The sequence below is a fragment of the Camelina sativa genome, chromosome 13 (genome assembly GCF_030686135.1).
Source record: "Camelina sativa cultivar CO46 ecotype springtype chromosome 13, ASM3068613v1".
In the NCBI taxonomy this organism is placed as follows: Eukaryota; Viridiplantae; Streptophyta; class Magnoliopsida; order Brassicales; family Brassicaceae; genus Camelina; species Camelina sativa.
Window position 1 is genome coordinate 5705855 of NC_141892.1, and position 14720 is coordinate 5720574.

The 14720-nt window shown below is 36.4% G+C and overlaps 5 protein-coding genes across 14 annotated transcripts; 2 read left to right on the plus strand and 3 right to left on the minus strand.

Annotated features, from left to right (window-relative positions):
- The first annotated feature begins 1341 nt into the window (after window positions 1-1341).
- Window positions 1342-3168, plus strand: LOC104737990 (cytochrome P450 724B1). The gene is given in 8 exon segments (XM_087480536.1): window positions 1342-1362; window positions 1573-1764; window positions 1855-1941; window positions 2118-2196; window positions 2284-2310; window positions 2313-2389; window positions 2492-2613; window positions 2922-3168. Coding segments are annotated over 8 exon segments (702 nt in total). The 3' UTR covers window positions 3019-3168.
- A 284-nt stretch (window positions 3169-3452) lies between these two features.
- On the minus strand, window positions 3453-4216 carry LOC104735458 (uncharacterized). The gene is made up of 2 exons (XM_010455257.3): window positions 4005-4216; window positions 3453-3893 (listed from the first exon to the last, which is right to left on the minus strand). Exons 1-2 carry the CDS (start codon window positions 4106-4108, stop codon window positions 3566-3568), a joined length of 432 nt encoding a protein of 143 aa, XP_010453559.1. The 5' UTR covers window positions 4109-4216; the 3' UTR covers window positions 3453-3565.
- A 583-nt stretch (window positions 4217-4799) lies between these two features.
- On the minus strand, window positions 4800-8380 carry LOC104735459 (E3 ubiquitin-protein ligase RGLG2). 5 transcript variants are annotated; one of them, XM_010455258.3, is made up of 12 exons: window positions 7868-8380; window positions 7429-7561; window positions 6915-7298; window positions 6703-6787; window positions 6360-6614; window positions 6175-6272; window positions 6027-6106; window positions 5824-5929; window positions 5626-5753; window positions 5352-5544; window positions 5205-5261; window positions 4800-5113 (listed from the first exon to the last, which is right to left on the minus strand). In XM_010455258.3, the coding sequence occupies exons 3-12, from the start codon at window positions 7224-7226 to the stop codon at window positions 5033-5035; spliced, it is 1395 nt and encodes a 464-aa protein (XP_010453560.2). In that variant the 5' UTR covers window positions 7227-7298; window positions 7429-7561; window positions 7868-8380; the 3' UTR covers window positions 4800-5032. The 5 variants fall into 5 exon arrangements, with proteins under 5 accessions (XP_010453560.2, XP_010453562.2, XP_010453561.2 ...); XM_010455260.3 differs by having other exon boundaries at window positions 7483-7561; window positions 7868-8182; XM_010455259.3 differs by lacking the exon at window positions 7429-7561 and having other exon boundaries at window positions 7868-8249.
- Window positions 8381-9452: 1072 nt separating this feature from the next.
- Window positions 9453-12626, plus strand: LOC104735460 (putative methyltransferase PMT9). Of its 4 annotated transcripts, none has more exons than XM_010455261.2 (7): window positions 9453-9937; window positions 10091-10255; window positions 10368-10550; window positions 10903-11497; window positions 11588-11700; window positions 11826-12046; window positions 12115-12626. In XM_010455261.2, the coding sequence occupies exons 1-7, from the start codon at window positions 9692-9694 to the stop codon at window positions 12431-12433; spliced, it is 1842 nt and encodes a 613-aa protein (XP_010453563.2). In that variant the 5' UTR covers window positions 9453-9691; the 3' UTR covers window positions 12434-12626. The 4 variants fall into 4 exon arrangements, with proteins under 4 accessions (XP_010453563.2, XP_010453564.2, XP_087336559.1 ...); XM_010455262.3 differs by having other exon boundaries at window positions 9487-9937; window positions 10151-10255; XM_087480433.1 differs by having other exon boundaries at window positions 9545-9937; window positions 10854-11497.
- Window positions 12627-12657: 31 nt separating this feature from the next.
- On the minus strand, window positions 12658-14558 carry LOC104735462 (uncharacterized). 3 transcript variants are annotated; one of them, XM_010455265.2, is made up of 5 exons: window positions 14243-14558; window positions 13810-13907; window positions 13359-13700; window positions 13174-13273; window positions 12658-12906 (listed from the first exon to the last, which is right to left on the minus strand). In XM_010455265.2, the coding sequence occupies exons 1-5, from the start codon at window positions 14476-14478 to the stop codon at window positions 12804-12806; spliced, it is 879 nt and encodes a 292-aa protein (XP_010453567.2). In that variant the 5' UTR covers window positions 14479-14558; the 3' UTR covers window positions 12658-12803. The 3 variants fall into 3 exon arrangements, with proteins under 3 accessions (XP_010453567.2, XP_010453566.2, XP_010453565.2); XM_010455264.2 differs by having other exon boundaries at window positions 12658-12909; window positions 14243-14556; XM_010455263.2 differs by having other exon boundaries at window positions 12658-12918; window positions 14243-14556.
- Window positions 14559-14720: the final 162 nt, after the last annotated feature.

The following is a 14720-nucleotide window of genomic DNA, read 5'->3' on the forward strand; positions in this document are numbered from 1 at the left end:
AAAAAACAAAAAAAATGTAACTACAACGAACGTTTTACCCATGTTGAAACAAGAGATCATTTGTTGTTGTCGTGTGATTACGCTCTGTTCCTATGGAATGATGTGAGCAGGAGATTAGAGCAACCATCTATCTCTTTTACCTGGTCTGAATTACTCTCGTGGATGAAGGTTAAGAACATCAGGTCGCCGCCAATCCTACGTAAGCTGATCGCACAATCAGTCATGTACGCCATCTGGAAACAACGAAATAGCCTACACCACAATCAGATTCATGTGCTGCCATCAGTGCTATTCAAGGAGATTGATCGAGAGATCAAGAACACCATCAATGCCAGAATTCTTAACAAGCGTTTCAAGAGGTTGATGAGCTTATGGATTTAACGAAATTATAATTTTTTCTAATTTGTTCGGTTGCTTTCTTGTTATCTTTTTGCCGAGAAACCAACTACACAGACTGTATAACTTGTATCACCAAACTTTTCATATATTTACGATATTTGCAATTTAGCAAAAAAAGAACGAACGTTTTATAGTCGAAAGAGACGACTGAGCATGTCCTTCACAAAGGCGTACACGCATGGCCAAGTCTCATCCAACGACGAGGTTTTAAATAAGCCTCGAGAAAGCGATATCAATATTTAAAAATATGTGTAATAGTTAATTAAAACTTTAAACCCACGTATACATATTGGGCCTTAAAAGGTGTTCTCATGGGCTTTGTTGAGGGACCTTTACCAACGTAGCAAACTAGCAACAAGTGAAACATCTTAAAAGAAAAACAAAAACAAGGTAAACTTACTTCCATGTACTTTGTTTAACCTGTTAAAAGATGTATATACTTTTTATTTAACTAAGATAATCTAAGTTTAAAGATAGTGTTGCCTCAAGTTAGAATATACCTTAAGTAATACTATATAAAATGCATTATCGAACAAAATTCAATCTGTAAAACAGATTATTCAGCTCAACTTCAACTGATTGCAATTGTCAAAGTTCATCCCATCATTTGAGCCTAATTAGTCAAAAAGATGATCAACCAAACCAACTTACGCATGTAAGTATGTGAATTTTTTTTCTTTTGGCCAATTCGAAAGTAAAGAAACTGATATACCAACAAACTTATTGCATGAGGGTCCCAAGTTGCATGCACGTGTGTCAATTGATCATCATTTAGTTTCTTACATTCCTCTTATTCACTTTTTTTTTTGTCTTTCTCCATTCTCAATTATTTTGTCTGATGGACTTATTGTACAGACGATACATTTACTGTTTTTTTAATTGATAGAAAGTGACAAAGTATACTTTAGATTTTGTTTTAGCACTGTTAATTACTAGGTAACCATGGTAACATCTGAAAATAAGGTTTATTATAATGTCTAAAATTAACATTTTATGATTTATGTGGTTTTTAACCAAATATAACACATATTTTATTTTTAAGTAGTGATTATTATTAGCGATACATGTCAAAAAAGGTTATTATTATTTAATTCCAGTTGCTATATAAACGTTTCCTAGATCCTGCAATATATTTTCTATTTATCAACAGAAAAATATATTTTAATCACAAAGATTGTTAAATTCTTAAAAAAAAAAAGAAGAATAAAATGTTGGTTTTTCATTTCAAATGAAGATCTAGATTATGAAGAGAAAGTCAGCATTGTGTTGGACATTTTGTTTGGAGGGTTTGAAACAAGCGCTACTCTTCTTTCCTTAGTCGTTTATTTTCTTGCAAAATCCCCAAATCTACTTAACGAACTCAAGGTATCCCCACTCGATCTCCTCCTTTTTTTTTATATGTATGTGCACGTAGTGCGTATAAAAATAAATAATTATGTAAGTGAATGTGTACAGGAAGAACATGAATCCATTAGAGCCAAGAAAGGAGAAGGAGAACTTTTGAATTGGAAAGATTATCAGAAGATGGAATTCACTCAATGTGTATGGTTCATAAAACGGTCCCATATCATATTTTTTTTTTTGCTATTTTTCATAAACTATTTTGGTGAAAAAAAATAAAATCATTTGATGACAATTAGTATTACACTAGCTAGATCTTTAGTTTTCGATTTATTCTTTTACATTAACATATGAAATTCAATGGGTCGAATTTATAGCTGATGTTTGAGGCGCTACGATGTGGAAATATCGTCAAGATGGTACATAGAAAATCTACTCACAGTATCAATTTCAAAGGTTAATGTATTAGTTTTAATCATCTTTTTTTTTTTTAATATTTTAAATATTTAACTCAAACTAACTCTAATATGTTTGATTTTGCAGAATACGTGATTCCAAAGGGATGCAAGGTGTTCCTATCTTCACAGCAGTACATCTTGATCCATCTCTTCATGAAAATCCTTTTGAATTTAATCCCATGAGATGGACCGTAAGTAAAATCTTGATACATTCAAATGGTTAGCAAAGAAAAGAAAAAAAAAAACGAAAAGTGAAATTAATTAAATTTTTTATATAAATTAAAAATAAATAGGATAAGGCGAAGATGAACAAGAAAACGATGGCGTTTGGAGGAGGAGTAAGAATATGTCCTGGTGGTGAAATTGGCAAACTCCAAACTGCTTTCTTCCTTCATCATCTTGTCCTCTCTTATAGGTTTGTCTCCGTTTTAATCACTCTCTTTTGTTGACTAAATTAGTTGATGGACACTGCCTTACCCGACATATATAATCATCTATTAAACTTTTGTTAGTTAGATTTTTATTTAAAACGTTTTAATTTAATTTTTCAGTTAGTTAACTATTTTACGTACTTGAAAACCTGCTTGAAAAGATATGTGTTTTATCGTGAAGTTAGAGTTGATGGATGTTAATGATCGATACGAATTGGTTTGACCAGTTTGACACCTTTACTTTACTTACTCATTTATATACATTACCTAAGAAATTTATTTATAATGGTAGGTGGAAAATAAAGGCTGATGAAATGCCAATATCGCATCCTTACGTGGAGTTTAAGAGAGGCATGCTTTTGGAGGACGAGCCAATTAAAATAAGTTAAATCCTTAATCCTTAAATAGAGATTAGCTGCTTTAATAAGTAATCCATCTTGGATGGAAATTTATTTAACTTTTAGTAACAAATTCAATGTCCATCGATCTCTAGTCATAGAGTTGTGTGGATCGATCAGTTTCGTGTTGGGATTTTAAGATGAAATGACTATTTGCCTTTCGATATGATATATCTCTATTATTGTTGGCACGTTAATCGTTTTTACTCAACATTTACTTAAATGGTTAATATTATATTTCGATTGTCAATTATTTCCCATTTCAAATATGTGGGGTTAGTGTGTTACGCACACGCATACTAGGTAATCTAACACGATATGATGATAGCTTATACAACTCAGTCCTGTCAATTGAAAATATGACCAAGACTGTAAGTTAAAACAAGTGTTGTGTTAATTACAACTTACAAGTATGATCAAGAAAATATCATAGAAAATATTATTTTATTTTCTTCGTGATTCAGTTACAAACCAGACACATAACCACGTGTAACTAAAAAATACAGAATCATAACCTTTTTTTTTTTTTTTTGTCAAACTAAACTTGATGTTTATATAGATCCGTCTTTACATAAGAACTCACTCTAGGGGAAGATAATTTAGAGGGCAAGTTACCGTTTTGGCCTTGAAAAGATTTGTCAAAGACATACTTAGTGTTAAGAGAAGAAGGATTAACTTGCATGAAAAGGTAATTACCAGCAAAGAGATCACCAAAGTGTGATTGACTCTCCTTCAACCTCTTCAGTAATTTTGAGATTCCAAGTTTAACCCTACTCGCTTTCTTCCTCACAAATCCCCTAAGTCTCCGGATCTTTACTCTAACCCTAATCCTCCTTCTTCCTCCCAATGACACCACTCTCCTGAACCTGTACATATATATAACAAAGACTGATGAAAAAAAGATTCTTCATAGGCTTCGATGATATCAAAACAGTTTAATAGTGAAGGTGGATTGTGTAGATCGATAGAATCAAAACCTGTTAGAATATAATGATGATCTTCTTGTTGTTTGGCCGAAGACATCATCGTCTAAAGAAAGCCTCTGGTAAGGGATATTGGTGATTTTGAGAGAGGAAGCCATTGGTATAATGGATAAGAATATTTTGAGTAATTTTTTTTTCCCAAGAGATATCTTTGAGAAATGTATATCATCAATGAATTATATGAGTTGTCATTATTGTTGTTGATGTTTCAATGTGTATAGCTGGTGGGTCAATTTATTTGAAGTAGCTAGGTGCGTGTACGTGAATTTAATGCGATGCCTTAAATTTAATTTTGCAAAGATTTATTATACTCTAATTCAATTTATCCCCTGCAATAAATGGTTTTATACTGTTAGAAAGTAAATAATGTGCGAGTGAGAGAGAGAATATGTCATCGAAATACATTTGCACTAGACGAATTTGGTACCGTCATCCTAAAGATTAGAGATCTACATATAATGTAACGCCACTAAATTTGTAACAAGTCTGAAATTTCAGTTATATTGAATTTAGCGTAAGTTGGATTTGAATGGAATTTCCATACTAAGCTAGCGCCACATGTTACTGAAGTTAAGACAAGCGTACGGGGGTAGGTTGGTTTGATTATATAAGCACATCACGTGATTTGTATATACTATATAGCTAACACGGAGGCTCATTATATGCAAGAAAAAAATAGGTGTTAGTGTACACACACACACGACACAACTCTTATAATTTCCTGAATTTTCAAATAACCAATTAAAGAATCAAAAGAAAGAACAAAAAAAAAAAAAAGACATGGACACATGAACAACAACATTTTTACTCCAACCAAATAAGAAAGAAGTCAAAGTCTCAAAGATTTTGAGACCAGATCAAGTTAGGGAAGTGAATCAACGAACAAGCAATTTTTTTTTTTTTACACAAAGATTACGATCTTTCTCGGAGAAATTTCAGTGATTAGATCAAGCTAAATTCCCAAAAAGAAGTTGTAATAAAGATGAACAAGAAGAGAAGGGTTCGTCGATCTGGTCTACTTGTTAGTAGAGCTTTATTCTTGTCTGGATCGGTGCACGGCAAATCGGACACATTTGAAGATCTAGTCCACACTCGCAGCAAGTCTTGTAAGAAAAACATAAGCGAAATATTAGTTTTGATGTTTTGATCGTTTCAAGTATTAAGAAGATGGGAGATTGTGTTTGTTGGATTTACCTGATGGCCACAACCAAAGGCCATGTCTTTCGGGTTGCTCAGACAAATCGGACATAGCTGTTCAAAAATATTCAATAACATAACATGAAGTTCACACTTTTTTTTCAAGTAACATTTTCAGACTGCACCATTCAGATTTTAAAGTACCTGGTTATCGGAACCAGAACTTGTAGCGGGTGGGGCGGGATTAGACCTTACTTGATAGCTTTCAGTTGGATGAGGAGGAACACTCGGTTTGAAACTTGGAGGACGATAAGCCTTTGGACTATTGTAGGACGCTGATCCACCATGCATTGGAGGCGGAAGAGGATATCTTTCCTGGATACTCCCATTTCTTCTTCTGCAGAAAAGAAGAAAAAGTTGAGATTTTTGGGGTGAAAATTGAAGCCAAATTGATAAAGATTATGTTTAGGGCATTTACCCTAAAAGGCTAAGCTCTAGTGTCGCCTTGTATTGTTGAGGAATCTCCATGAGAGCAGAAAGGGCAAACTCTGTTTCCTTCAAGGACTGAGCTTTGTTCTTTGACATGATCTCTGTGAAGTTCACGAACTATAAACAGAACGTCAGATACTCAAATCAAAACACCAAACTTCGTATGTCACATTCTAAGTAAACTTACTTGGAAGTTATCAAAGGCTCGGGCCGGGATATTATCGTCAAATTCTCTCATCATATCCCAAGGTCCATCCCCAACCCCGACTAAGACGATTGATAGAGGAAGCTTACTGTCAAAACGAAAAAAACAATATCATAAAAACCAGCCACATAGAGATATAATTTCAATGGAGAAAACAGCATCAAAAGATTGGACAATATTCCAACCTTGCTTGCACGATTGCATCTACTGTCTTCTGTTCTTGCGGACTTAACTGTCCATTTTCCGTGTCAACACTTCTTGTCACCTGAAACGGTCAATTGAGGTTTCTTCTCTTGACACAAAAACAAAGGTTCATACTGGAATGATTAGTACCTGCCCATCTGCTATTATCACTAGGACGTGATATTGCCCACCACTCTGCTCAACAATGGTCATGGCCATATCGATGATCGGAGCAAACGAGGTTGGCCCTGAAAAGTATTCAAAATTTCACATTTACTACCTTAGCTAGCTAGCTTATTCATGAGAATGTGGCCAACTAAGGGAAAGCAATAAACCTGCGAGTTTAAGTTGAGGCACAATCTCTTTATACCGAGCAAGGACTTCCTCAAATCCATTACAGAATCTATCCTCTGAATTGAAACTGAACACGTCTTGATCATGTGTTGATGCATCTCCAAAACCATAACATGGAATCAAGTTGTCCTCGTCAAAGGCGGCTAAGGTTCTCCCTATGATAGTAATGGCTTGTTCGTAAGGATTGGGGCTACTGCCTATGAAGTGTAAGCTTTTCCTGTTAAAGGACCTCGCCCCTGTTATCAAAAACAAGAAGAAAGTGCTTTTAGAGTGTGAAACCATTCGATGCATTACACCAAAGACAGGATCTTGAATCTCACCAACCTGTCCATTCGTTGCTCTTAGTGAAATCTATACCAACGATGAGATTCGAAGATTCTAGACCCGCACGTGCAAGAGCCTCTGTGACCTAGATGAAACAGAACATAATGTGAATCTTTTCTCTCAAACCCATAAGAATCTACAACTATCAAGTTCTGACATCAACAAAAATCACACTAGTTTCCGCCCAAAACCAACTAGAGACTCGGGCTCACCTGCTCCAAAGAAGAGTAATTATCAGAAATCCTGGAATACTTCCGCTCCAACCTCTTCTTATTATCACTAACATAACTTTGAGAAGGAGGTGCAGAGTAAGGCTGAGAGCTATACAAAGGTGGAGGAGGTTGCGTATACTCAGGAGGTTGAGGAGCATATGAAGGTGGAGGAGGATAGTTATAGCTATCAGCACCATATTGAGGATAGCTTTGTTGAGAAGCCCATGAAGATGAAGAAGGTGATGCTGCGGATGCTGAAGCTGACCTAAACGATGACTGTCTCCAGTTTTCTTTAGAATTCCCTGTCCCCATCAAACTTTATATAAAAACTAAACCTTTCTGAATCAAATCAAAAACACCTCACAAGGTCAATTCCAAGTACACCTGCAAAACAAAAAAAAGATTTGACATTTAAGATACATAACTCAAGAAACCCAGAAAAGAAAAAAATGCAGAAACTTTGGTTAAAATCATGACATTAACTAGGTAGAAGAATGCAATTAACACAATTCACCTAATCCGTCAAAAGGGTGAAAGCTTTATCTTTGACAGATGTTGAATTATATACCGCTTACGAAATTGCTCTAGGTTGGTAGTTGTCTTTTATACAAAAAAGAAAGCAGATTCAATCACGTCACGTAATTCTCCTAAAAAAAAAAGAACGCGATTTAGTGACTTCTAGATTAAGATATAAAAAAGTCCAATTAAAATTAACCTACTGCAACACTCAATACCCAGAATTAGTAAAAAAAAAAAGGACTAGTTCTCCGACAAATCTATGAGCTTTTGAAATTCGGAATTGAACCTAAACAGTCTCTGATTCATTTAAAAATGAAAGACTAACCCAAAAATCGGAAAAAAAAAATTGAATCTCCCGACATTCACCAGAAAAAAAAAAAAAAAAGTTTCGGATAATGAATGACCCAATTCGATTGAGAGGCAAATGAACTTACTTTAAACGAAGAAGAAGAAGAAGAAGAGGCAAAGGGAATGACGAATAATCACAGAAGTGGATTGAGAGAGTGAAAGGAAGGAAGAGGCTTCTGCAATGGCGGATCGAATGAATCCTACAACAGAGAGTTGGCCTTTAAAGTTGTTTCCCCTTTTTTTGTTCGAAAGCAATTTCACTTTTCTTCTGTTGTTGTTGTATTGGGTATTTGGTTTGTTTCTATCATCAAATCATTAGGAGACTTATTAATCACTTTCAATTAAACAAAAAAAAAAAAAAAGTGTGTAATGGTGGAAACTTTTTCTAATTTTACCCCACTAATTATTCTTTCTTTCAACAATTGGCTATATACAAATATTTTCGATATTCTAAAGTCATAATACGGTATCAATTGACAGTTTCTTTGAAATTCTTATATTGACATTTTCTTAAATTTCAATTAGTCAATACATTAAACGAAATTATAATATTTTTAGGTTTTTTTTTTCGGAATAGATCATTTACTTTTCTTTAAATCGTATTTTGCACGACTAAATATCAATCTTGTATATATGCATAATAAATCTATGATAATATTTCTTTTTGTTGAATAACAAATCTATGATAATATATGCAATAAATATCTTAGGTGAAAAAATGGATGGTTATCAGAAGTTTCCCATCCACGTGCGAAATCCTATCTTCAATATGTTTCCTTCGTCCTGCAGTTAAAAATTGTCATACTAAATGCTTTTCCTTTTTTTCATTACTCGATAGGTACTGTTGAATATTCCTTGTCCAATAAAATATAGAAATTTTGACTTTTTAATTAACCTCCATTAGCCCTCTTTGTTAATCATGCTTATAATTTGATTAAGCAAAAGTTATCTTAATTTCAGTATAGCAGTTTTTTTTTTTTTTTTTTTTTGCATCCTTCGGTGAGCAGACACAACACGTGAAACTTAGATGGACTTACATTAAAGTATAGAACTTGGTACCCGTGATTTATGCAACTCTCTTTTTTGTTTTCCTTGGACCGTCGTTCCTTCAAGGAGCAAACAAGAAGTACGTGGGACTGCATTTTCAAACTAGATGATTAGAGCATAAAATCCAACAAGTTACTCTATAGTTCATAAAAGCCTTTCGAATCTAATGGGAATAACAAATGTTTTTAAAATTTTATGCATTATATAAGTGTAAAGATCGGCATATGCGTCGGGGGGGGGGGGGGGGTGATTAGTGGTGGCTTGGTGCCATGACACTAACTAAAGCAAACCACTACATGGTTGAATAACAAATGTGTTTAATCCTACTTTTTTTTATCTAAAGAAGATTCACTAACCTAGTAATTAATACGGAGTATACTTTTTTTACTTTATCATTAAAAATAGTGCAATCAATTTGGTGAACATCTTCTGCAAGTCAATGTTTTCGGCCGTTTTGTGAAAATATATGTATGTGACGACAAATTACAAAGTCCAAGATACAGTAGAGAGAAAGAACTAGTATGTATACAAAGCCCAGCAATATACGACAAAAGATATAAAGCCTGCCTTTAAAGCACATGGAGGCTCAATACAAGGAGCCCATTAAGTTTTTAACCGTGTCTTATAGTGAAAGAGCATAGAAACATTCGTAGTCTTTGTCACAGAGGATCGTAACAACCCAAAATATTATCCCCTAGCAAATAAAATCCGACACTGGTCCTTTTCGTCGTCTTCGACCTCGCGGGAATCTACTGTCGCTCTCACACTATCCATCCACTCTTCTTCAGTCCACCGGCAGCTAGATTTTTCCGGGTCTTCAGTCTCGGGTCAGATCTAGATCCGGATCCGTAGACACTTGAGTAATGAAGCACTTCAGAACCGAGCGAGTCCGTGCGACTCCGAAGCTCTTCACCTACGTTCTCGTCGGGTTCATCGCTCTGCTCGGCTTGACTTGCCTCTACTACGGCTCTTCCTTCGCTCCCGGATCCAGAAAGTCCGACGAGTTCGATGATGTATCTGATAACCGCGCTCGCACCGGATCCGTGACGATGACGAATCGAGCTGCTGTGCTTGCAGTGAGCCGTTTCGAAGTTCCTAAAAGCGTTCCGGTTCGTGATTCCAGCATTCATCGTGTTCTTTTGATACAATATTGAGTGGAGATTTTTTTAGATTCGTAGTGTTTTTAATTTGTGTTCATTTACGTAGTGGAGGAGTGATCTTTATTGATTTAGTAGTTGTGCTCGTTTTGATCCTATCCGTAGATATGTGATTCGAGACACTCGGATCTTATACCGTGTTTGGATCGTAATCTTCATTACCAGTTGAAATTGAAACTCAATTTAACGTTGATGGAGCACTATGAGCATCATTGCCCTCCACCAGAACGGCGTTTCAATTGCCTTGTTCCGCCTCCTACTGGATATAAGGTCTGTCCGACTTGTGTCTCTTTCTCTTGTACTACAGAATTTGAGCATTCTTGTATATGTTATGGCTCTTGTTTTGGTGGTTGATGATAAATGGTTTTCTTGGAGTTTTCAGATCCCGTTAAGGTGGCCTGTCAGTAGAGACGAGGTGTGGAAGGCGAATATCCCGCACACACACCTTGCGCAAGAGAAGTCTGATCAGAATTGGATGGTTGTAAATGGTGATAAGATCAATTTTCCTGGGGGAGGAACACACTTCCACTATGGAGCTGACAAATACATAGTTTCCCTTGCTCAGGTACAGTTATCATCGTTTATGTACTTGTTTGCTTTGTTGAATCTCAAGCGTAGGGCCTATCCTTTTAAGCCACTGCGCCTTTTTCGCTTAAATTTTTAGTTACCAATGTTACCAGTGAACGTTTATGGTAGAAGGTTATATCAGTATGCAGTTGAAACCATTTGACTAGATGATGTATAGGATTGTCTACTTTTACCAAATCATATGTGGGATATTCTGTTGCTCCTATACCAGGGAGCATCATTCTGCAATTCTCAGGATGTTTTTTGGCTCTGTTTTTATCTTTTTTTTTTTCTTTTCAAGTTCTTCTTTCAGATGACAAAAAAAAAAAAAAAACTGATTATTGCTTTAGATGCTGAAATTCCCTGGCGACAAACTCAACAATGGGGGAAGCATTCGGAATGTTCTTGATGTTGGTTGTGGGGTAGCTAGCTTCGGAGCTTATCTGCTGTCACATGACATCATTGCTATGTCCCTTGCTCCTAATGATGTTCACCAGAACCAGATCCAATTTGCTTTAGAACGAGGAATTCCATCAACACTTGGTGTTCTTGGGACTATGCGGCTTCCATACCCAAGCAGATCCTTTGAACTTGCTCACTGTTCTAGATGTCGGATAGACTGGCTTCAAAGAGATGGGATCTTGTTGCTGGAGCTTGATAGGTTGCTCAGACCTGGTGGCTACTTTGTATACTCGTCGCCTGAAGCTTATGCACACGACACAGAAAACAGAAAGATTGGGAATGCGATGCATGATCTCTTCAAGAGAATGTGTTGGAGGGTCGTTGCTAAACGAGACCAATCTGTTATATGGGGAAAACCGATATCCAACAGCTGTTACTTGAAAAGGGAAGCAGGTGTTCAGCCTCCCCTTTGTCCTTCTGGTGATGACCCAGATGCAACTTGGAACGTCTCAATGAAGGCTTGTATATCACCTTACTCAGTGAGTAAGTATATATATGCCTCTTATCACTAACTTATATAGTATTAATAATCATTAAGGTTGTTATCCATTTCATGTTTGTTAATACACCCAGGGATGCATAAAGAAAGATGGAGTGGACTCGTTCCCTGGCCACGGAGGCTTACAGCTCCTCCACCACGTCTTGAAGAAGTCGGTGTCACTCCCGAGCAATTCCGTGAAGATACGGTAATTCTTCTCTCCCTACATCGAATGCTCTATTTCTGTAATCCAGATCCTGAGAACTTCGGTTGCCATGCATCTCTATGTCCAAACACTTTTTGATTGCTGACTAAAGTGGGGTGCGAGTGCAGGAAACATGGCGTCTTAGAGTGATAGAATACTGGAAACTGTTGAAACCAATGGTGCAAAAGAATTCCATAAGAAACGTGATGGACATGAGCTCAAACCTTGGCGGTTTCGCAGCTGCTCTAAACGATAAGGATGTATGGGTAATGAATGTCATGCCCGTTCAATCCTCCCCAAGAATGAAGATCATCTATGACCGTGGCCTCATCGGAGCCACTCATGATTGGTATGTAAATGACTTGATCTTGAAACATTGTGCATAATCCTATCATGCTAAATGAAGTTTCTTTGCAGGTGTGAAGCCTTTGACACATACCCAAGAACGTATGATCTTATCCATGCATGGAACACAGTTACAGAAACCCGAATACGTGGATGCAGCATTGAAGATCTGCTCATCGAGATGGATCGAATACTACGCCCAGAAGGATTTGTCATAATTCGTGACACATCAGACAATATCAGCTATATCAAGAAGTATCTGACATTGTTAAAATGGGATAAGTGGTTCACAGAGACGACTCCAAATGGTGATTCTCTATCTACCAAAGATGAGAGAGTTTTGATCGCTAGAAAGAAACTGTGGAGCGTGCCCGCCATTTCAGTGTCGTGAGTTTTACAAAATCAGAGGCATAGCTGAGGAAAATTCTCAGTGTTTAGGGTTATTTACCGGTATTAAAAGGAGAAGTGTAAATTACACGACAATCATACATAGTGATGATGCATTTGTTGTAGGAAACCTGCAAAAGCTTCTTATTTGCGATTTTCATTTTCAAATTATAAATTTAAATCCGTTTTCGCGGAAATATATAAGGTTGCTTCGTGAATGTAAACGAATTGACAAGTAAACTACGATTATATAGAAAAGAATCATTAACCCGTTTCCTATCACACCATTAACAATATCAAAACTGAGCCCATAAATTGAAGTAGAGCAAGTACAGATTGAAATGCAAAACAGGATGAACAAAAAGAGAGAGAGATTATGACGATGTTGTTTCCACGACATTCTTCTTCTTTTTCTTCTTGTTCTTCTTCTTCGAAGGAAGGTCATTGGAACTAAGTTCTTCAGGTTTCCTCTTGTTGCTGCTAAGAACACTAAAGTCTTTCATTAGACTCCTCATTAAACCAATAACTAACTCTCCCCTAATCTAATAGTAAGAAGAACACACACCTAACTTTGCTCCAACACAGTTCTAAGTTCATTTTTATCTACCAGTATATTATCAAACTGAAATTAAAATCCGACAACACTTCTTCTTTGTTTTAAACAAAAGTAAGATACTCTTTTGTCTACCTTCAACATGCACATAAACGTCATAAAACCAATACAGATATGAAGATTCATGGTACCTTGCAGGAGTTTCATCAAAAACAATCTTGCTATCTTCATCAACTTCACCTAGCAATACGCACTCTTCCACACTAAGCTCTCCATCTTCATCAAATTCACCTATTTTGCAAGTAATTAACAAAGTAAGACTCCAACTTGAGATTCAAAGCATGAATCCATGATACCAAAAGCTGTAGTAACAAACCTATTGGATCTTCTTCCCCATTCTTATCCTCTTCCGAGTCTGAATCTGAGCCCCATCGGTCTCCTCCATCATCAAAGTCCCACCTCTCACCATCTGGAGGCATCCAAAACTCAAGCTCCTCCTCAACATCTTCACCATTTTCATGTTCGACTTCATCGTCAACATCTTCTTCTCCATTATTTTCCTTTTCAAGTAACTTCTTGTTTTTCTTCTTCTCCTTCTTAGTCTTCTTCTTCTTCTTCTTCTTTTTCTTCTCTTCTTCCTTTACGCCATTTTCTTTCGCTGGCGTTTCTCCACCTTCCCCTGGAATAGATCCAGACTCTATCTCTCGTTCCTTCTCCTCTGTCATATAGTAACAATCAAACCATTTAACTTAACAAAAAAAATGAACATCTTGCACGAATAAGTTTTGCAACCTAATGGAACTCTAATCAAGCTTCAAATTACAGACCTAATTTGTTAAGGAAGCGCCTTCCATTGATATGCTTCCAAATATGTTCCTCAGTCTTGTTTACTGTATCGCCAGTTAGCTTACATTTCAATTTTGAGCTGACAAACAAAACATGCCAAAAAAAACAAATTCAGCTATATATATATGAAAACAGAATTTTCTCAACGAATGAACTCAAAGAATCTTGTAAGCATACATTCACGTTTTAATTGAAAGTTTTTAAAAATTTCAACTTAAAACCACAAGCTCATAAAACCCTAAGCCCTAAAAATTTGAGGACACGAAACCATAGTCTCCAACAGCTGCCGAACAATAAAAATTCAAAAGAGAAGCCAAAACTTCTCCAGTATCTATAACCCTAATTCAATACATAATCAATCAGAACTGAAATCGAAACATCATTTGGGAGAGAGATAAACAATATAGATTATACCTAGCGTTAGGATCTTGCTCAAACAAGTTAAGAGGAGGCTTGCTGTGAGACAAGGCATAATCTATAAGCCCTAAACGGCAACGTTTACTCTGTGAATAGATCTTCTTATCTTTCTCGAGTAGCTCGTGACCCGTCTGAACGCATTTAAATCTCCCGTTCTCGAGTTTCTTATATTTTGGCTTCCCCAATAGGTCAGCGCCTTCCTTCGTCGTCGTCGCTTCCTCTGTCGCCGCCATTGATGTGAAGTTTTCTTAGCGATTTGTGTCTTTTCATTCACTGAAGGAGGGAGGACAGCAAGTACTGTTGTAATGAAACGACTGCGACTTGCCGTTTTACTGTAAATGAAATAAACTGCACGTCGTTTATTATTTCTGGGCTTATTAACAGTAAATGGGCCTAGTGGTCATAATATCAGCCCAATTAAGGAAGCACGCGCGGTCCATTCTGCTACATTTGGCAACTGATAAAACTAACTTTT